Genomic DNA, 22,086 nt, shown 5'->3' on the forward strand with positions numbered 1-22,086 from the left:
CTAACTCTGTATGTTTATCCTGTGACAGATTGGTGACCTCTCCAGGGTGCTGTTACGCCCCAGTCTAGGGGTACAGGAACATAACATAAGAGTTGAAAAGATTGACCCCGCCCTGGTCCCCAAAACCATACACAGAGGAGAAACGATTTCTTAGTGAACAGTGGTTTATTGTTTAAACTGAAGCGTGACTCCGGGGTGAACAAAGGCCAACATAACAAACAAAACCAGCTTAATCAGTAAAGGAGGTGCTACCTAAACCCTACGTGATGAAAAGAACAAACAAAAGACAAATGCCACACCTAACTCCCTAACTGAATAAACAGGAGGAAACAATACAGAAAACAACAAGGCAGCTCACCCCTTCGGCTTCAGTGACTATTTACAAGAGAAGGCTGATTTACACACTATATACAAGCTCGATAGGTCACGAGAATCACAAATATCACAGAGTTTTGAGGCCAGGGTCAGGTCTGCTGCTGTCAGTTGCTGCCCTGGGACAACTGCTGTTGAGGGATTTTGAAAGCAACCACATGAATAGGGGACCAATTAGCAGCCATCAGCTAATCCAATCAGGGACCTGCAGAGACTTAAAGACACAGAACAAGAAACAGCCACCAAGACACATTATGGCCAGGGCCATGACAAGTGCACCTGCCTTTCACCCTGTGATAGCTGAGACCGACTCCAGTCCCCTCCCTGTGACCCTGAACTGGATAAAAGGAGGAAACTGGATGAACAATGGATGAAAAAAACGACACCAAAAAAGCATAGCAATAGATTTATGAAGATTAAAACAATAAAAAAAGGAACTTCTCAGATGCAATCTCTATGAAAAGGAACTACAAAAAGAAAATGGTACAAAATGACATAAAATTGATGTACACAGCAAATAAACAGTACTCAAAGTTAGCTTTTAAAACTACAGTATAATGTATGCAGTGCAAAAAACACAATAATCATGTACTCAATGAACATGTGTACATAAAGACATGTGTACATAAAGACATGTGTACAAACCTATGCAGGAAAAACACCTCACACTATGAATCCCAACCAGATGTTTACAGTCTTTGCACTGTGTGATTTGGAACTGTAAAGTTTTAAATCCTGTACATCTCATAATATTTTAACTTTTAAATTAATGAATACATATTTTCAAACCTATGCTATAATAATTCAAACAAAGTAATTCTTTCTTTGAAAAAAGGAGATACATTTTTAGTACTTTTATTGCATTTCATATGAACACTCAAAATTATGGGTTCCCTCGCACTCTCCAATGGATAGAAAAAACAACAGAAGAGGTAAAACCATGTCCTGCCAGTTAAGACATGTAACCTGCCTGGAAATGTATGCTATTTGGAGATAAAGTCTTTGCGCTGGCTGCTGTAGGTGTGGCTAAACAACCTAAGCAGGAACAAATTTAGCCTGCGTTGAAAGTGGGCGGTGGTAGAAGGAATCCTACAAATCATAGCACATTTCTTTTTTTCCCGCAGTCGTCAAGTATACCTCTGTTTAGGCTGCATGACAAACAAAACAAGACACAATACTGTGAATCTATATTTGCAGTAAAGGAGAAACGTCTTGCTGAAGTGAGAAACTGTGTAGCATTTTGTAGATAATCTAAACCAGCTAGGATGCCAACTTTAGGATCAAAGAGAAAAGACAACCCACCCAGGATGGAGAAGTACACTGGGGGCATGCCACAGGTAAGAATCAGCTTATGAATTAAGGAAGTGCCAAGCTCTTTCTGCAGATGAGTCATTAAATAACAACAGCTTTACTGTAATAGTGATTCTACAGAATAGCTGCCTTGCTTTCACTAACGTCACATGTGCAGGTCCACAGCAAGAGCAGACAATTCTCTGTTTTAGCACACCAGTGTCTCTTTAGCATTTTACTTCCTCAATTTTACTTGACTTCCTTTTTGATAGAAATTTCCCAAAGATAGGAGCAGACATTACTCAGAAGTGTGAAAGTATGTTCCTGGAATAGACCTTTTAAATGGTTTCTGATAATGTTACAACACAATGGCTTATCAGTGTGGTTAGACAGACAGATGTTGGCATTGCTCATACTGCGATGCTGAGAAATCAGTGCCATCTTTATGAAAATCTAAAGGAAAACTTAAGCAGTGCACCTGTGGATAGTGCTTATGGTGAGAGCGTGACAGCTCTTTGCTGTGATATTAAATAATTTATTTTTCTGTGGTTTTTCAATATTGTCACTTTTTTAAAATATGAAGAAATAAATCACACACAGAATGCTTGTTTTGAGATTGGGATGACCTTTGAAATGTGGGTGAAAAAGGAAAGAAAATCAACCAGACAAAGATAAAGTCTTCATCTATTTACATTTTTATGTTTTCAGTTGAGCAATGAGATGCAACTAGACATCCTGAACAAGGTGAAGAGTGGACAGTTATCAATCGATGACGCTCTGCAGCAGGCAAGGATGGACAGAGAACAGAAGATGACAGATGACAAGGTAACCCTCATTTTTCCTAAGCAGGTACACGATTTTCATGGTGACTTCAGTTTGAGTGTGACATGGGTGTGGTTTCAATGTTGAAAACTCAAAAAATTAAAAAGAAAGAAGAAAAAAAAGGGATCTTGTGGATAGAATTTGCATTGTTTTGTATTATGAGTCATGTGAAACACAAGATACCGTAAACAGGATCTGGGGTTCCCCATGTGTCCAGACCACCAGTATGTGACGAGATGGAGAGTGAAACCTGCAGGTTTTCAGTTTTCCCTGAAAGTGTTTAAATATTCACTATACGTAGATATGTGTAGTTTTATTTCATGTGCTCAACACTAAACAGTTCCAGATGAGTGGGGGATTAAGTGGAGTGTGTCGTAGTTAAAGCTAAAGAAAAATGACAGTCAGTTGGGAATTTAAAGTAAACTTTCCAGGTTGTTGCTCCGTTTATATTAAGTGTATAATTTCATAAGTGGTTTTTTTAATAGCACAGATAAAGCTTAAATTCTCACAAATATTACAAGAAGTAAACGATCCATTCAAGACAGCCAGATATGGTTTAAAAGCAAACCCAAAATGGACTGTCTAATGTCTAATTCACCCTCTAATGTCTCTTCTTCCTGGATAATACCGTATGAGTGGACAACAGAACGAACAATATTCCATGTAAGAATCAAATTATAAACACCAGCCCTTAAGCTACTGATCTAACTAACTAACTAAACTGTTATAGTCGACATGTCCCTGCAAATAACCAACATGCGACAGACACAGGTAAAGGAATGTAATTTATATGTAGATATACCACCAGAAACTTTGCAGATGGCTTTAAAAGTCTGATGCTGGAGTTAACCTGACTTTAAAAAATATAGTACTGCATCTTCTTCTGCTATTTATAAACGTTGTTTTGCTAATAAGCTGCAAAGCCTGCTGGATCAGTTCAAACACAATTTTGTGGAAGGTAGTCCAAGGGTTTAGGAAGAAACAATAATGCAGTGTCCTTGTGTAATCCAGTATAGTGTAATCTAGTGGTTCTACATTGTCCTTAAGTGGTGATTTCCCTCTAAGTATTCATATATGTAATGTTGTTTATTGGTTGTTTTTGCAGGAACTAGAATCTCAGTACAACTTTAGCGTTTACAAGCATGGCCGCCACAGGTGGCAGAAACGGGTTTTACAGGTGAGTTCAAAACAAAAGCAAAAAACTCGCTGTAGGCATCCAATTGCATAACAAATGAAACAGGAATGTAGACCATGACCTCAGGCTTCAGGCTGCTCTTAGCTCTCTGAGGTGACAGAGCAACCCTTAACATGGTCAGCTGCGTGCTCTGGCTGTACTCCACCCACCTGTTGTTGCAAGGCACCAGAGAAGGAATCTTTAAGGGGGGGCTTAAGGAGAACAGGGGCTGAAGAAGGTACAGGTACAAGATGAAGAAGGATTATTTTACTCTTTGAAACATGCAAAGCTCCTCTGGCAGAGTGCAGTAGTAAAAAATTTAACAGGCAATCCATATAAATGTAGAGGCCGAGGATTCTGCAAGTTCCAGATTCTCTCTTTCACACACAAAAATGTTAGCATTGCTAACTAGCACTAAAGATAAAGTCAGGCTGGGCTGATGGGAATTGTACTTGTCGATTTGTGTAATCTAATGTAATGACCAAATTAGATTTTTTACATCACGATGGTACATTACTGAAAGCAGATTAATCACCAAAGCGAGGCAGTAATAAATGTTTTAATGCCACACAGTGCACACTTCAGACATGCTCATTTAATCACTCACATTGTGAACATCCAGATTGATTTCAGGACCAAAATGGTGTGCAGCATAGAGAAAGGAATCGTTAAGCGGCAACTTCCCTTCTCTATTGTCAAGAGTTGTGATGATGGAGAGGGTTCCAGGTACTCTATTTCCTTTAAAAGACATCATGATTATGAATTGGAGGCCACGTCGCTGGAGGATAAACATAAGGTGACAATAAGATTGTTTCACCGAGGCAATTTCTGCTGAGATTTACTGAGATGTGATTATTGCTCTTTGAATTTAGACTCTTGATTGCAAACACTTAAGCTATAAAAATAAATGCAAAACAGCCTTGCTTTTACTTTTATACCATTTCATATCATTCATTGATGGTTTCACAGTGACTCTTTTCATTCTCGTGATTCTCTCTTTCGAGCAGATGATGGAGCTTGTCAATAAGATAATTTATAATAACATATACAATGATCATGGAGAAGAAAATGCAGAATCCCAAGAGCAATCTCAGGCACCACAGAGCATTCGAGAAGGGATGTTGTTGCTGCACAGAGGAGGCTTGGCATCATTTAAATGGATGAAGTATGTATGTCCGCTTATTATTGAAGCATTGCTCTCACAAAACAGCCACAGGACAGTTTTGACAGTTTTGTTAGTCATGAGAAGTTATTTGTCAGTAATATTTGACGGCTACTAGTGTAGAAGCCTCAGTTGATGGTGCCTGAAGCATCTCAAGTGGAAACCCAGCGTTTAACGATGTTCATGGGCTCCAATTGACTCCAAAGAATTTTCATTCAAGTATTTAAAAAATCCTCATAATAATAATTATGTGAGTTTGGACAAGTACCTTTGAGCCTTCAAAAGAGGGGGACTTTGTATAAGTACACTATGTGTCATTGTCAAAGTTATGGACATAACTGTATATGTGTGGCGAGGCGTGATTGCAGATGCCGCTCAGGTGCGTCCGCCTCCCCTACAGCGGCACCACAGGCCACGCCCCACCACTTTATTTTATGGAATAAAATCAATGTACTGCATAATTGATCCCTTTTAATAAACTTTGAATCCTTGTAGCTCATGCTACAAGCTAATTCTAGGATAGTTTTGAGTTTCTTAAGTTTACTTGAGTTTTATTTCAGTTTTACAGTCATACAAAATGATTACAGTATTTCTGAACCCCGAAATGTTTATCCAACCAATTCTAGTCCACAATCCTCCATTCCCCATTGCCCAAGAACGTTGGATCACTGCATATGTAAATAAAGTTTAATCAAAATCATATTTGCAATTGCCTTCCTCTGCCCTACAGCAGAGGAATGAAAAACGAATCCTTTTGTGCCAGAGTCAGCGCATTCAATTAATCTAGGAATAAGGAGAACATATTCATTACCAGAGAGCAGTTTTAAGTACATTCCTGAAAAATGCTTTCATTTTGATTGCTGATGGAAAATTGATACAATCTTTGAGCCAGGTGTTACATTAACTCGCTTCTTTTCTCGAAAGCCTCTTATCTGTTATCTTCAGTTAGAAAAGTTCCTCTAACTGAACCTTTCCTGGATTTGAGCCTACAACTGGCTCCTCCTCTATGTTTCTTCATACTTGACCCATTACTAGAAGGTATTAGCAGTGAAGTAGTAGGCAGATGAGCTTATCTTAGAATACATCCAGGCTGGGTATTTTATATTTCTAGCTGCTGTTTTATATTTTTTACATTTCTATTTCTTCCAAAACAGTAGACACCGGTAAATTGCATACATTATGATATATCTAAAGCTTACACTAAACATGACTCCTCCATTTTATTCCAGATACGAGGCCCGGCTCCATCCAGGACAACTAACGCTGGTCCCGTTGAGGGATGGGGAGATGACACTCTCGGTGCCTGTTTCCACTGTGATTCACCTGTCAGACGGTGACACCAGAGTGCAGAAATGTAACGACTCTGACACTTTCAGTCTAATCACCCACAAAAATGAGTACCAGTGAGTGAGTTTTATTAAGATGTGGAAATATAACAAAAGCAAGCAGCTAATGAACTCTGTCACACCAGCTGTATTTGTTTGTGGGGCGACTGTGGCGCTGGGGGTTGGGAAGCGCATCTGTAACCGGAAGGTTGCCGGTTCGATCCCGATGGCACGATATGGCAGCCTCACTTCTGTCAGTCTGCCCCAGAGCAGCTGTGGTTGCAACTGTAGCTGCCTCCACCAGTATGTGAGAGTGAATGAATAATGGAATTGTAAAGCGCTTTGTTAATTAATTAAAAGGATAAGCGGATAAGCGGAAGCGGATGGATGGAGTCTGGGACTGTTAATTACCACACTTTTGTCATCTAAATAAGAAATGCTAGTTAGGTTTTGCTTATTTATTGCAGGTTCAAGGTGCCAGATGAAACAGTTGCCCTGGGGACTGTGCAACAGGAACGGGATGCATGGGTCAAAGCTATTGACAAACTGTGTTCAGAGTGGAAAAGGAAGTCCAAGATGTTCATGGAACAAAAGTCCTTTCGACAAGTGAGCATAACCGAAGACACAGAGGACAACGATACAGATCTCGAGTCCAGTGGTGAATTCGGTGCTGGCAGCATCACTTATCCTCCAGCTGATAATAAAAATGTAGATCCACCCCTGAGTGATGGAGATAATTTATCAGCTCAGCAAACCCATCCACCAGCTGATCACACAAAGCCTATTCCTAAACCTCGCAGGAGGAATTCTCCCCAAATAATCCCACCTCAGGTCTCATCACTGCCCTCTCCCAGTCCGACATCTCCCACCTCCCCTCCATACAGTCTCCGTGCTATCCTTCAGCCCCCTCCCGCAGTCCCAGAGTCTCCTGCCCAAGAGGCAGGGCCTCCCCCCCGAAGCATCCCAGCTCCTCCACCTTTACCCCTCAACCTAAATTCAAAAAAAGCATGCACCAAGGTTTTCCACTGGGATCTTATTGGCCCAGACAAGGTAAAACTGTCTCCATTCATTACAAGTCATTGAATTATCATATTTTCAGAGCCAAGTATAGCACTTACAAAGGCTCCCATTAGTGTGAGTCTTTCATATTTAAATGACATGTTTTATTGTTTCGGCAAAAACAGAAAGGTCAGTTTCAGCTTGTTTTTTTCTTCATTATTGCTGCGAATTGTTCTTTGTTTTGTCTGTCAGTTATTTCTTTCAAGTGCTGTTCTTTTGTAATATTAACATTGATTTCCTCATAAAATTAAATTGTTGCAGTACTGAATTCATTTGTTTGTTGGCAGATTGCAAAATCGTTCTGGATACAGGAACGCATGGGGAGGATTGAAATCGACACATCACTCTTACACAAGCAATTTGCTGTTAAAGATCTTCGGACATTTGGTGTCGTTGAGCCAAATAATACCCAGCATATTATGCTGAACCAGAAGATTGCACACAACTTCAGTGAGTACAATAAATATGTCTATGACTTTTGACGTGAAGCTGCTCATAAATATTGCCAACAGAAACATATAATTTTCAGCATTTTAAGAAGAAGATTAGATTTCCTCTGCAAAATAATAAGTATAATTTCCAAGCTGTAATGAAAAGCCATTCTTCCGGATTAAGTCAAATAAAGGAGCTTATTTCTCCAGTGAATTAGAAATGAGAACATGTGTTTACACAACCACCAGAGGGAAGCACTACACAGAGAGAGCAGCTTCTCTGCAGAAACAGCATTATTGTCAGGAGGTCCTTTGAATTTTTAATAAATTCGATTTTTATGCCCAGTTAAGAGAAAGCTGACCTGACAACTTTCTTTCAGGGTTAAAAATGCTGCCAGTATTCTCTCTTCAAACAATAGTTGAGACACATTTTGTGCAAAGCACATATATGATTTGTATTTGTGTCTGCAGGGGGCAGTATGTCACCAATCCAGCAGTGACATGACTGTCCATGGACTCTGCAGAGTGATTGTGGACTGGAACATATTCTATTTCTCATCTAATGGCCTTTCACTTTTGATTAACTGAGTGTATGTGGCTTGTATATTTCAAGAGCCATGCCAGGGGAGAACATTTCAGAAGCTTCCTCTCACAGGTCCTCCGAGTAGCACAGTTACCGTGAACCGATACAGATGTGGTGGTGGGCTGCTAAATGGAATCAGCATGAATGTGCAGACTGGCAACATAATTAGAGTTCACATATTCATAAAATATGGATAGGGGATCTGAGCGACAACGGCAGTGATTTCCTGCCTTGATACAGAATACTGTATCAGGGGCTCCTCCCTGACCTGGAAACTTTGATTCTGTCAGGCGCAGGAGCTGAGAGATGAGAGCCCGAAGGCAACTCAAGGCCATGCATCTTTTTGCTGCTAGCTTTAAAAACATTTGAAGAACAAGGAAAAGCATCTTCCTTTCAGTTCCTATTTATTTGGTCCTATTAATACCACTATTGAAAGTGTCATTTTTAATACAAAAAATTAAAAAGTTCAAAATGTCACTTAAGTGAAAGGCGATAAGTATATTCCCAGGAAAGAAAAGTGGTTGTGCATGTGTGTTTTAGTTTTCTGTTACTGGATTATAGTTATTAACACAACTATGTATAAGTGTAGAATCTATATGAAAGACTGCTGTAGCCTTCATGATGTTGCATATTGGTTTGTGAAGCCTTGATTTGAAACTGTCACCAGAAGTGAGCACATATGGAGAGGAGAGTGAAATGCTAACTATAGCAAGCTTGTCTGTAAGATAGACACAGATACCTGCTAATTAGTGCTAATCAGTTTTGGTCAAGCTACTTTGAAAAAGTAATTAGTTATAGTTGCCTGTTACTTCTTCCAAAAAGTAACTTGTTACAAATGAGTTACAATATTATAAAAGTAACTAATTACCAGGAAAAGTAACTTTAAAAAAAGTTTAAATATGGAAAATAATTTTGATCCCATCTTAAGTAAAATACTAAAATATAAATTAGTAAATATACTTGAAAATACTAAAGTGCATATTCAATTGTTTATTATAAAACTGAATATATAATTAAATAAATGGGCCCTTTAGTCGAAGGAACTAACAGCAAACACTAAACACTAAAGTACTGGGTATCTACGTATTTGGAAAAAGTCTTTCTGCTTGGTGGGCCTACCCCTCCTTGGCCGGTATCTTGGCAATAAGAGACTTAAAGAAATTTGACTAGACTGTTGACAAAGGCAGCATCAGTCTTTTTAACTCAGTCTGTGCTACAGATGTTTGCGGAGAAGAGAAACCAAGCTTAGACTGTTAGATGGCGTCGCTCCATTTCTGTTATTTGCTGAGCTCACGATAGCCTCACCTGGGTTTGGTCTGCGCCTGCTAGCATCAACACCGTCGTTATTGGTGACCAGCTTTGTTGCAGCTTTGACATTGAGAGGTGCAACAAAAGTAGTCGAATTGCTTACAGCTGATGTGGAAAAGCATTTTGTTCCAGGACATAAATCCCATTTCACATAGAGATTCTTGACGTTTCTCTCTTTGAGAGAAAAATAATGTCTGGACTTCCACTTAAAAAAATGCTAAATTTGAATTAACTGGGATCTCCATGACTGTGCCTCTGTCTGTATATGTTTGTATGTGAACACTCGCCCAAGTCTACCTCTGGTTGGTTTACCATGACTACTTCACTTCATCAGCAGCACTCATGCAATTGTTCCCCCCCCCCCCAGCTCCCAGTAGGAGGAAGACAGCTTCAACCCATTGTGTGCTAAAAAATAGTCATGTGTAAAGATAACGGCATTGTAATAATAGAAAAAGTAATTAGTTAGATTACCCATTACTGAAAAATGTAATGTCGTTTATTTTAATGCCATTATTCCCATCACTGGTAGCCAGTATGGTAACCACTGATCTATCAATCCCTCTATTTTCTGTGCAGTTTAAGCAGAGATGCCCCACATAATTACCTGAAAAACAGTTGAGAGGTACAGTTCAGTAAATACACTATGAAACTTTATTAGATGCACATTATTAGGGTTGGACTTCCCGTTACCTGAAGATCTGCATAGATTCGACAAGGTTGCTGGAAACATTCCTCAGACATTTTGGCCCATATTTACATGATAGCATCACACAGTGGCTGCAGGTTTGTCAGCTGCACATCGATAATGTGATCCATCACATCATGAAGTGCTCTATCAGACTGAGATCTGGCAACTGTAGACAGCATTTGAATGCAGTGAACTCACTGCCATGCTCAAGAAACCAGTTTGATGTTATCTAAGCTTGGTAACGTGTATCATCTTGCTGGAAGCAGACATTGGAAGATAGGTACATGTTACCATAAAGGAATGGGCATGATCAGCAACATTCCTAGTGTGGTGGTTAAACATTTCTTGGTTGGTACTAAAGAGTCCAGAGTGTGCTAAGAAAATGTCTCCCACACTATTACACTGCCACTAACAGCCTAACTTTCGATTCTATAATCTAGTAATTGGAAGGTTGGTGGTTCGATCCCTGACTGCTTCAGTCTGCATGCTTAAGTCAATGGATCCAAGATTTCCTGCCGTTTACACAAAATTCAAACCTTCCCAGGCATCTTATTTTGTCCGGTTTAGGTGAGTCTATGTTAGCTGTAACCTCTGTTCCCTGTTCTTAGCTGACTGGTGTGGTCTTGTGCTGTTGTAGCCCATCTGCTTCAAGGTTCGACGTGTTGTTTGTTCAAGGATGCTCTTCTGCATATTTATGTTGTACCGAGTGGTTATTTTAGTTACTGTTGCCTTTTTAACAGCTCAAAGAACTCTGGCCATTTTCCTCTGACCTCTAGCAGGAACAAGGTATTTTCTCCTTGATAACTGCTGCTCACTGGATATTTCCTGCTTTTCAGACCATTCTCCAACAGCTATGCCATATTTAAAGTCACTTAAATCACCTTTTATCCCCACTCTGAAGCTCAGTTTGAACTTCAGCAGGTCATCTGGGCTAAATGCATTTAGTTGCTGATTGTGCAAAATTTTAACCTTTATAAAATTCTAAAGGGTGACTTAAAAAAAATCACCAATTTTTATTTGGTAAATGAAATGTAAGAATAAACGTGTTTATGTAACTGCAAAACATCATTTTTTGTGCTGTAACTTTGGTTTCAGTTTTATGACTTGGCTTTGGCTTCATCTCACAACACTGGATGTTGTGGCTCATCTGTAAATAGTATTTTATGGTCGCAGTGGGCCACGGTGGAGCCAAATTTGACACTTTGGATCTATATCAATGCATTTAAATTATTGTATTGTGTAAGCCTAACATCTGAACTGCAGTGATATATGAGTAACATAAAATGCTAATACCGAAGAAAGAGCATCTTGAGAAGTAATGGTTAATTACCTTTGCTGCACTGCTGCATTTTGTATCTGACTTTGAGGCAAATTTTAAACACTGAGTTTTGTTTTTGTAATTTAGAACAGACTTAGTCCAGAGGTGATTTCTGCCTGTTTAAAAACACATGATCTCCACCCAGATACATAAAACGGAATAATTTGGGAATCAGACTCCTCTTTCCTTCTGTCCCTCTCTATCCCATAGCACCCGTCCCTGCCGCCCCCGACACACATGCACACATAAGCGACATGCCCCTCCCGCTCTTGTTTGCATGCTTATCACCTGCCTAAATTCATGCTGTTTATTCGTCTCATATCTCATTTTTCGCCACACTATTTATTCATCTGATCCCATTAAACTGGGAGCCAGTGTGCATGCAAAGTCTCACTTTCTTTTTACAAAGCCAGGAACACCTCACCTCAGTAGACAGTGAGACTCCACCTCAATATAATAACATCACAGATATGTGATCAATAATTAATTAACAAACCCAGAAGTGATAATTAGCATCAGACATACATTGGCTCCCTTACTGTATCCACAGTGTCTTTAAAAACAGTGCAGTTACGCACTGAGGCAGATGGAACTAGACAGCTTGAGCAGTTGTGTTACTATTGTTTTGTGTTTTTGAGGGGTTTAATATGGTAATCAGCATGATCCTTATGGGCAAGCCGGAACATCAGCTGCATCAAGTGTGCATAGAACAATGCTGCATTGATCTGTGTACTTGTGCACTGCATTTAAGTACTCTACAGAAATTCAGTAGACCCTTCACAGCAAGATTGCAGCTCATATTGATTTTTTTTGCATTCTTTTGAAAACTATCTTTAGAGCACATGAAGGACGCTGATGCAAGGTTTGTCTGTGAATATGTGTTAGGAATTTCTAAACGCTAATAGCCGTGACTCCTCTCTGGATGCCAGCACAATGTTTAAATAAATTATAAAAGATTCTGAATGTTATCATACAGAATGGTTTATTCCCAGGTCAAGTGTTGTTTTTGATGTGAAAGATGGACCCACAGCTTTCCTTAGGTAAATGTATCAGTACTCTTTGTAGTGTGTTGCCCAGTTGCTCCTAGTCTAAGCACTGATTTGGGCTGAATCAGGAGCCTTCAGCTTTCAGGCCTCTGCTCTGTGGAACCAGCTCCCAGTTTGGTTTTGGGAGACAGACACCCTCTCTAGCCTTAAAGCTTTCAGGTCTAGATCAGGTGACTCAGAGTCCTCCCTTATTCTTGCTGCAATGTGTTTGTGTACCACTCTGCATTCAATTGTTAGCTGTTAGTAAATGGCTCTCTTCCACAGTGTGTCTGTGTGTCTTGCGGCAAGTGACCACCTCCTTCCTGTTAAGAAGGAGTTCTTCCTTCCCACTATCTCTTGTTCACAAGGAGTTGCCACTGTATTATAGCAGGTTATTTTCCTTACACTATAAACCCCCTTGAGGTGACTATTGTTGTGATTTGGTACTATATAAATAAAGCTGAACTGAACTGAATCCATTGACTTGAGGGATTGTTGGCTGAATGGTGAAAATAATGTGAAACTGCTTTGTTATGCGCACATTTTGCTTCAAGTGAATATTTGTTAAAAAATAATATTAACTATAAACAATAAAGCTACCAGATACCTGGTCAGATAACAGAAGAGGAGTAAAAAGTGCCATATGAAATGGCGTAGAAGCAGAAAGTAGCACTAAATGGAGATACTCAAAGTACCTCAAAATTGTACTGAATTAATGTGATAGAGCTATACAGTTCCATAATTAGATGAGATCCATTGCGGATTTGTATGATCAAAGTGCAGTTCTGTTTAGATTGTGTGTCCGACTCATATGGTTATTTACCTTGAGAGCCCCACTGCATGCTGCCTATTTAATGACTGAAAATGTCGCACTCCTAATTAAAAGTACACCTGTGGCTTCATGCACCCGATGGGAAACACTCTCCATCTCCATACTCTAATTTGCCAGGGCATTGCCCAGTTTGTCTGAGTGCCAGCCAACAAAGGGCTTAATTTGCACTTGTGTGTGTGTGTGTGTGTTTCAGGCTAGATGAGACAGCCTAACCCTTACTCACGAGGAGACTAGTAGTTCTTCAAAATTGTTTTGGATGTTTGATGTTATGATTCGTCCTCTGTTGGTCCTGGTAAGGGAATTACTGTCTCAAGTCTTTAATGTCAAGGATTTAGAGACGTGATGATTACAGCTTTGTACCTCAGTGCTCCTCATTTAACATGATGAGCCCATTTTTAATCAGTTTGATGGTTTGGATTCAGCAGTTCAACTACTACTTCGGACTGCAAATGTTGAAAGTCACCCTTTTTATGGACAGTTGTTTAGAGTTACATAAGATTGACACTAGTTACATCGTATGCCTGCAAGCAGCGGTCTAGCTTATCCTACGACTGGCTACATGCTGGAGGCAGTTGAAGAGCTAGCCTAGCTCTCTACAAGCATAACAAGGGAGGCTTTTCAACTTTTCAATTATTGCTTTAATTTGTTATTTTTTAAACATTGTTTTGTGGACTTGGAGAGGGCATTCGACCATGTCCCTCGGGGGGTCCTGTGGGGGGTGCTCCGGGAGTATGGGGTGTCTGGCCCATTGCTACGGGCCATTAAATCCTTATACAACCGTTGCAAGAGCTTGGTCCGCATAGCCGGCAATAAGTCGGACTCGTTCCTGGTGGGTCATGGGCTCCGCCAGGGCTGCCCTTTGTCACCGATTCTGTTCCTAATTTTATGGACAGAATTTCTAGGTGTAGCCAAGTGGTGGAAGACTTTCACTTGGATGGTCTCAGAATCTCATTTCTGCTTTTCATGAATGATGTGGTTTTGTTAGCTTCATTGGGTGAGGGCCTCCAGCTCGCCTTGAAACGGTTCACAGCTGAGTGAAGCTGTGGGAATGAGAATCAGCGCCTCCAAATCTGAGGCAATGGTCCTCAGCCAGAAAAGAGTGGAGTGCCCACTCCGGGTCAGGGACGAGTTCTTGCCCTGATTGGAAGAGTTTAAGTATCTCGGGGTCGTGTTCATTAGTGACAGAAGAAGGGAGAGGGAGATCGACAGACGGATTGGTGCAGCGGCCACAGTGATGCGGACGCTGTACCGGTGTGTTGTGGTGAAGAGAGAGCTGAGTGTAAAAGCAAAGCTCTCAATTTACTGGTCAATCTACGTCCCTAGGTGAGGGACCTATGGTCACGAGCTGTGGGTAGCGACCGAAACAACAAGATCGCAGATACAAGTGGCGGAAATGAGCTTCCTCCAAAGGGTGGTTGGCGTCTCCCTTAGAGATATGCTGCTCCTTCACATCAAAAGGAGCCAGTTGAGGGGGTTCGTGCATCTGACAAGGATGCCTCTTGGGTGCCTCCTGGATGAGGTGTTCCGGGCATGTCCCATCAGAAGGAGGCCCTGGGGCAGACCCAGGACATGCTGGAGAGATTATATCTCTCGGCTGGCCTGGGAACGCCTTGGTGTTCCCCTGGACAAGCTGGATGAGGTGGCTGGGGAGAGGAAGGTCTGGGCTTCTCTGTTTAGGCTGCTGCCCCCACGAACCGGCCCCAGATAAGCGGAAGAAGATAGATGGATAGACATATTAAAAGAACAAAATACAATCCACTATTAAGTGAATGTTAGAGGTAGACGTGTGTGCACATTTTAGAACAAGTCATTATTCTAAAGATAAACTGCTGTTGCAGTTTCATATACCAGCAGCCAAACATGAGAGTGGTATCGATCTTTTTTTTTTTTTTTTTGCCTGTCCCGTTTGGCTCTTTTGCCATCAGAATTATTGTCTAAAGGCAAAGAAAGATGCCCAACGGATTTACTTTACCAAACTGACCCCAGTAGGCACCCCCATTCTCTGCGACCCGCCAGGGAAAGGGGGCCCAGGCCCATCCAGACCGGGGCCCAGTGCAGCAGCACCGCCCGGCCCCACAGAGCCCGGGACAGTCCACCCGATCTTTTCTACCGTTGAGAGCAAATGTGTGAACAGACGATCAAACTATTCAGTCAACATGTCTTAAACAACATGATCAGCATTCAGAGTCGAGGATTTCTGTTACTTAGCCTCATAACATATTAAATTAAAATTGCCAAATCAGAGCCCGTGTGTCAGACTGGCTTAAGTGAGTGTATTTTATAGAATTCACTGTTCATATTACATACATGTCTAAACGCTGATGCTCATAATGAAGTCTTCTCACAGCTACTGAATTATGCAGAGGCATTTCCTATAAAAAAAAAAAATCACATCAGCTTTGACTTGATAGAATGCAAATTTGTTCATTTCCCTTAGGCATTTGGAAGAAAGTAATTAAGCAAAGGACCCTTTGTCTTCAGAATGCTTTTTGAGTCATTTCATCGCAGGATAAGAGGACTATCTGTCAAGAGAAAAGCTTTCATGTACCACTGAGTGTTGACTTTTTCTAATCTATTGTTCTCCTAGACATTTTTCTCAAAAGTTTTCCGGTGCAACCGGGAGAGCTGAAGGACAAACTGTTCATCATTAATGAGAAAGATGGAGGCCTGTCTGATGAGCACATCACCTCTCTGAGGAGGTATGACTTGGTGCCAAAAAAACGCTGATTTGTATTCACTCCTTATAGTGTCACAACTGAAGCTGAGAGGTGAACATCTTTTTGTGCCCAAGTCCGTGGGCGGTTGATGTGTGTTTTCATTGGCAGAGGTAAAGCCTTTGGAAACTAGATGCTAAACAAATTATCAACGGGGATGTGGGTCCATGTTACTGCCAGGACAATGTGAAACAGGGGAAACCGCTGCCAATTCATGTGAGGAAGAAACACAGCAGTATTCACTGTGTTTTAATACTAAAGAGCAGATGCCAGAACCTTTTACTAGAGCAGCTCACTAATAAAAGTTTTATCTCGGGTTATTTGCAGAGATGGAAACTATTGACATGCCCTCAGGAATAAAACACAGCAAGTGGGTAAAATGCTTCCTGATTCTTACCTGCAGTTTACTTAGTGACTCTGTGTGCTGACCTCCTGGAAGGCAAAACTGATCTAATGTACTGTGGGGACGGTTTTATATATTCTGTGAAAACATAATTTATATTTTAATGCGTGGTGGCGTCGTCCTGAGGAATACAATCTTGAAAGAACCACTCCCAACAGGTGCTGCAATATTGATGACCGGTGCTACTCCGGTGGCACATAGGCTGACTCGTGAAAAGGCGAATGTCTATGGTTTGAGGTCACAACTCACAGGAATGACAGAAGTAGGAAGCCCAGTTTAAGACGAGAGAGAGGTTCAAATTCAGTGCAAGGGAATAAATGGCTCTTCCCATCAACGTCTCGCTGCTTTATAGAAGCTCACGAGGACCATCAGCGTTACTTGGCTTTTAATCACTCGCCTTTCCCTTGGCTACTAGAAGTCAGTCTAATGGCATCGCTTCATGGGGCCAAGCAAGAAAACATGTGATGACATACCTGAACAAAGATCAAAAGGGAGAAGTACATATGACAAAAAAAGGAAATGTAACATAAAATTTTAAAGTCAGTCTAAAGGTCTAAATGTATGCGTCTTTTTCTGATGCTTAAACAACGACTGATATTAGAGATAGCTGCACTTGATGTGTTTTTACCTTTTTGACATGGCGACACGTCATATTCAACTCTTTACTCTTTTTTAAAGATTAATAAGTTGAAATAATTCTCAGGTTCATACAGTACTACTATTCTTAGTCAAATGTCGCTCTAAATTTCACACACGGGCCATACTAACAAATATCTCTATCAAAATAAAAACAAAAGACTGTAAATATGTACAGCTGACACAGTGTTGTTAACCAGTAGAAAATAAATTCATAGCTCCACATACAGCATACTGTTTGAGGATGGGCGCTTTTCCCCCTTGGCAATAAAATATTCACCGTGGCACAGAAAAAGATATCAGTTCTGGAATGAAAATTTCTGCTTTTGATTGTTGCCAAGGTTTTCTTCATTCTTGATTTTAAGTTGTTTTTTTTTCCATGTTCTATGATTTTTTTTTTTCATTTTTAATTAGAAAACTATAAACTCTGTTATTTGTGTGATGTACTGTCACCACTCTTACCTAATGCTTGCACTGGGAACTATATATGCATCAGGTGGACATATTGTAGCTCCACGTGTGGAAGATATTAGGGTGTATTTGTTGACAGCACCATATCAACTTAGAAAAAAAATCTGCCTTTGTTCAGTTTATATATAATTGCTGATTGCTGTCGGTGGCCAGAAAAGTCCATTTCTGAACATTTATTGACCTTGGACAATGACAAATTACTAAATAAATTGACTTAATCTTCATTAATTACACTTGCCTGTCAGATTTAACCACATAGCTTATCTTTTATCTTCAGCCCCTGAACACATTATGACTAAAAGACAAAAGGCACATAAAAAGCAAACAAATCAAACATCAAATTTTGTAAAGGAATGTACGTGATATGAATGTAGGTGAGAAAAATGTGTAAAATTGATTAAAACTGAGAGGCATAAAAGCCTAACAAGACTAACCGTCCCAGATGACACACACATACAGGCAAATATGAAAAAAAAGGGAAATGAACATAGACATCTCATATGACATATGGCATATAAGCCCAGAGGCAAAAAAGAAATCAGACATCACGTTGGCACTGTTGTTTTTCCAGCAGCAGCAGATTTCTACAGGATGTTGAAGCAAGTCTCCCAAATCAGCTGGAACTTATTTTCCAACCAAGTAGGAAAGAAAAGACTGATTGGCAAATTCACATAAAATTGAAGGACCCAGACTATTACAGCCCTCTAAACGGGCTCCGTATTTATCCACCAGATGAATATTAATGACTAAATAAGCATCGAGTTTTACGAATATATTTAGGTATTACTGATTACAAATTAAACTCAAAAGACTCGGATAATCTGAAGTGTCAGGACTATGTGAGTGTGGTTTGATTAGACCGGACAGACAGAGAGCAGACAAGTGATTGATTAAAGCTCAAAAGAGTATGAAATCACCTTTTCAGAACTAAGCCTCAGAGGAGAAAGGGGGGAAATAGCAGGACAATGATATACTCAAAAAATGTTTAAAACTGTTGTTTGGCAAGAAATGTTCATTGTGAAACCATCTGATTGGTTATTTTAACAGGTAAATAGCATCTGTATGTAAAAAGAACAGCAAACATTTTCTTCTTATTTATTTATTGTTTTATGTTTAAGGTATGTCCCCACCATGGAAGATGTGGAAAGGTACAAATCCTACAAAGGACCTGTAGCTGAACTGCATATTGTGGACCAGTACATGATGGAGGTACAATTTTTAGTTACATGTATCATCTTCATATGCAATTAAAAATTAGGTATACACGCTCATAACATAGAAGCTCGCTAACATAAAACAATAGGAATGGTTACAATAAGATGCAGGCCTAAAACATCAGTGTTCAATAAAACGAGAAACACGGGCTTGTGCTTCATTGACGGCCTTCTTCATTCTCGGTGGCAGGGGAGACTGCAGTCATCAAACTGCTTTTGAGGCGCAGCCTGTTTCATTGCTTTGTAGAAATCCTCACACACACACACTCGCACATGTGGATCATTTCTTTCTCTGTTTTCTGCTCTAATGCTGCAACGTTTCAACCACACATTTCGGATTTCTTGATTTTCTTTTGCCTTTGGTTAAATGGCTAAAACTGAATTTCCACTCACAGGGAATGGAAATAGATAACAAACAACTGCATCAAAAACAGGAATACAGTTGAAAATAGAATATAGTTTATAACAGTTTATTTTTTTCAAGTTTCCACTTCATTGAGCTAATTATAATTTATTACTTTAGGAATTGGGAACCAATAATTGGTCATTTAGAAACATGATATTCCAATATAGTGGCATGATGGTTAGCACTATTGCCTCACAGCAAGAAGGTCCTGAGTTCAGGTCTGCTCGTGTTTGTTTCCTCTAACAATCCAAAACACATGTAGTTAGTGGGGTTAGGTTAACTGGTAACTCTGGTTACCAGAATGGTTTTCTGTCTATGTCTGTTAGCCCTGCGAAAGACTGGCAACCTGTCCAGGGCGTACCCTGCCTCTCGCCCTAAGATAGCTGGAATATGCTCCAGCCTACTTACGACCCTGACAAGGAGAAGAGGATGAATGGATATTCCAATATATTAACAAATGAGACATAAAAAGATTTTTCTCACATTTGCTATCTGAAGGATGTTTCTCTCATCTTTACTTTACTTTTAAAAATTTATTAGTCTTTGTGGCTAATACTAATAGATCACAAAATAGCCAATATGCCAATTAACCAATACCTTATGCTTTACTCGCTAGGTGTACCAGCACCACTTTTTGTTACCACCCTGTCCACTTCTCAAGTAGTACAAGGTTGGGAAATAGTAAAGCAAGTACCTGATCAGTGACCACATCAGTACCAACGTTCAGAAGTATCACTGAAAAAACTGTAGTGTTTTTCTGTGCATGCAATCCCTCCAAGTAGGGAATGCTATTGCACACACACACAGAAACATGCTGTGGAGCACACTGAAATTGAGCATTAAAGTTGAAGGTGGGAGTGTCATTTCTCACTGAGCCTTCTCCCCTTTCCTGTGAACTTTACCTTAATGTGACCCCGCCATGCTGGGAGACATGCTCTTGGTACCCTGTACCTTAGCAGTGCTCTTGTCAACCGTGACAGGCAGCACCTGATGACTCTGTTCTTTATATTCTGTGTAGGAATACCAGCCATACTACAGTTACAAAAAGAAGGATTGGTTATGCTGTTTTTTTTTTAAACTTACTGCAGTTTGTCTTTTCACTTCCCAAAGAAATGCAAAGAAAAACACGACTTTTGTTTAACCCAGTTTGAACTAGGATAGTCTAAAGCACTGATTTAGAGAATGATACAGGAGGCTGTTGGCTATCCCAGCTGGTTACTGGGTAACCAGTTCATCACAGACCAAATCAGACAGAAAGAAAACCATTCACACTCAGATTTACACCTACAGCGATTTTAAAATCACCGCAAAACCGGTGAATGTCTTTATACTGCGCCCACGCGGGCGGAAGAACGTGCAAACTGTAAACAAAAAAGGGCAGCAGGATGAAAACCAGAACATTCCTGCATAACATAACAGTTAACTAACCACTGCACGAATTCTACCCTACCAGAATTACAATTACAAGAATTTAAATAGCAAATTTCAGATCTCACGATTAAAGCAGCATCCAATGCATGCTCATTTAGCACTTTGCTCACGAGAACTTGTTGAGTCACCTGCCTTCTCAGTCACACACCACGGCTGTCATGGCAGGCATCATCTGGTTATCACTTTCCAGCAAGGTTGGCAGTGATATGGTGGCTCGAGGTTGCAGCAGGGTTAGCAGATGAACAGCCAGAGCAGCCCACACTGCCACACAGGAATATTTGACAGTGTGTTTTTTTTAAAATGGGATTTCGTATGCAAGCCTGGGTTGAGTGGCAACACCTTCGTAAGCCTCATGTACTTCTGAAGGTTCTGAAGGCTCAAACCTCCATGCAGACAGGCTGGATTCTACTAAATAAACAACAAAATCAGTTTTATTTATTATTGTCAACTAACAGGTATTCAAACTAAAATACCATTAACTAATGTTCTGCGGGGTTTATTCATTCCAGACATCCACCCCATAAAGCCATCGATCCATCCATCCAATCTCTTACGCTTATCCAATACAGAGTCATGGGGAAGGTGGAGCTTATCCCACAGGGGCACAGGGTACACTCTGGATAGGCCAAAAGACTGTGGCAGGGTTCACACAGAGAGAAAAGCTACCATTCGCTCTTGCATTCACACCTTTAGCCAATTCAGAATCACAGGTGAACCTAACCTAAGGCCAGAGTACCCATAGAGAACCCACCCAGACACAGGGAGAACATGCAAACGCCACACAGAAAGGCCCCAGCACCTTCTTTCTGTGAGCCAAACCAATCTAAAGTACCGTGCCATCCTAACACAATTTGAATATGTTTTCTATGCAAGACATGTGATAGTCAGTATTTATGCTTTTGCACCACACCTTGTACACACTTTACAACATGTGTGGTCTTCTGGTGCTTTATTGTATTTTGAAACTGAACATTATGTTGGAACCTTCAAGCAACTGTTTAATTATTCTCTGTTTACGGAGTATCAATAAAACTACTTATTGGATACAGCTGGAAGCAACAGTTTGGGAACCCCTGAGCTAATTTGCTCAATTTGTTGATTTCTGAAGTGAAAAGAAAACTCAAGCCCTGCAGCAAGCAGACATTAAAATGGAATACTCTTTGCACTGCTGTTATTTTATCTGAGAAACTTCAGATCAGTAATTTTGGTGCATAAAACAGGCACCTTTTGAAGCCAGTCCTTCTGTACTGAATTAGGAATTCCTCTTACCTTTCTTGAATAGCTCAACAGTATGTTGGATTTTGAAGTATGCAGTGTCTTGAGTGACTGCAGGACAACTGCATTCAGAATGCACTGGTATTTAGTGAAATCCATTCTTTTCTTTATCCCTGCATTACTTCGTGTGCTACAGGCTGCTTGAAG

At 40.3% G+C, this 22,086-nt stretch overlaps 1 protein-coding gene across 2 annotated transcripts in view; it reads left to right on the forward strand.

The window, feature by feature from the left end:
- Positions 1-1,407: 1,407 nt before the first annotated feature.
- LOC146645708 (uncharacterized) overlaps positions 1,408-22,086 on the forward strand; it is a 50,734-nt gene continuing 30,055 nt past the window's right edge. Inside the window, exons 1-10 of one of the 2 annotated variants that reach the window (XR_014909109.1) lie at positions 1,408-1,709; positions 2,371-2,487; positions 3,590-3,661; positions 4,281-4,454; positions 4,666-4,823; positions 6,050-6,223; positions 6,613-7,195; positions 7,492-7,654; positions 15,977-16,088; positions 18,732-18,822. Coding sequence is in view for 1 of the 2 variants with exons in the window: in XM_085394260.1 (XP_085250386.1) it covers positions 1,638-1,709; positions 2,371-2,487; positions 3,590-3,661; positions 4,281-4,454; positions 4,666-4,823; positions 6,050-6,223; positions 6,613-7,195; positions 7,492-7,654; positions 15,977-16,088; positions 18,732-18,822 (1,716 nt within the window). In the remaining variant the exon portion in view is untranslated. The remainder of the gene's footprint in view (positions 1,710-2,370; positions 2,488-3,589; positions 3,662-4,280; positions 4,455-4,665; positions 4,824-6,049; positions 6,224-6,612; positions 7,196-7,491; positions 7,655-15,976; positions 16,089-18,731; positions 18,823-22,086) is intronic. The other variant, XM_085394260.1, reaches the window with a different exon arrangement.

The sequence above is a fragment of the Rhamphochromis longiceps genome, linkage group LG20 (genome assembly GCF_057381845.1).
Source record: "Rhamphochromis longiceps isolate RC_006_pf linkage group LG20, R_longiceps_female_GT1.1, whole genome shotgun sequence".
Taxonomy (NCBI): Eukaryota; Metazoa; Chordata; class Actinopteri; order Cichliformes; family Cichlidae; genus Rhamphochromis; species Rhamphochromis longiceps.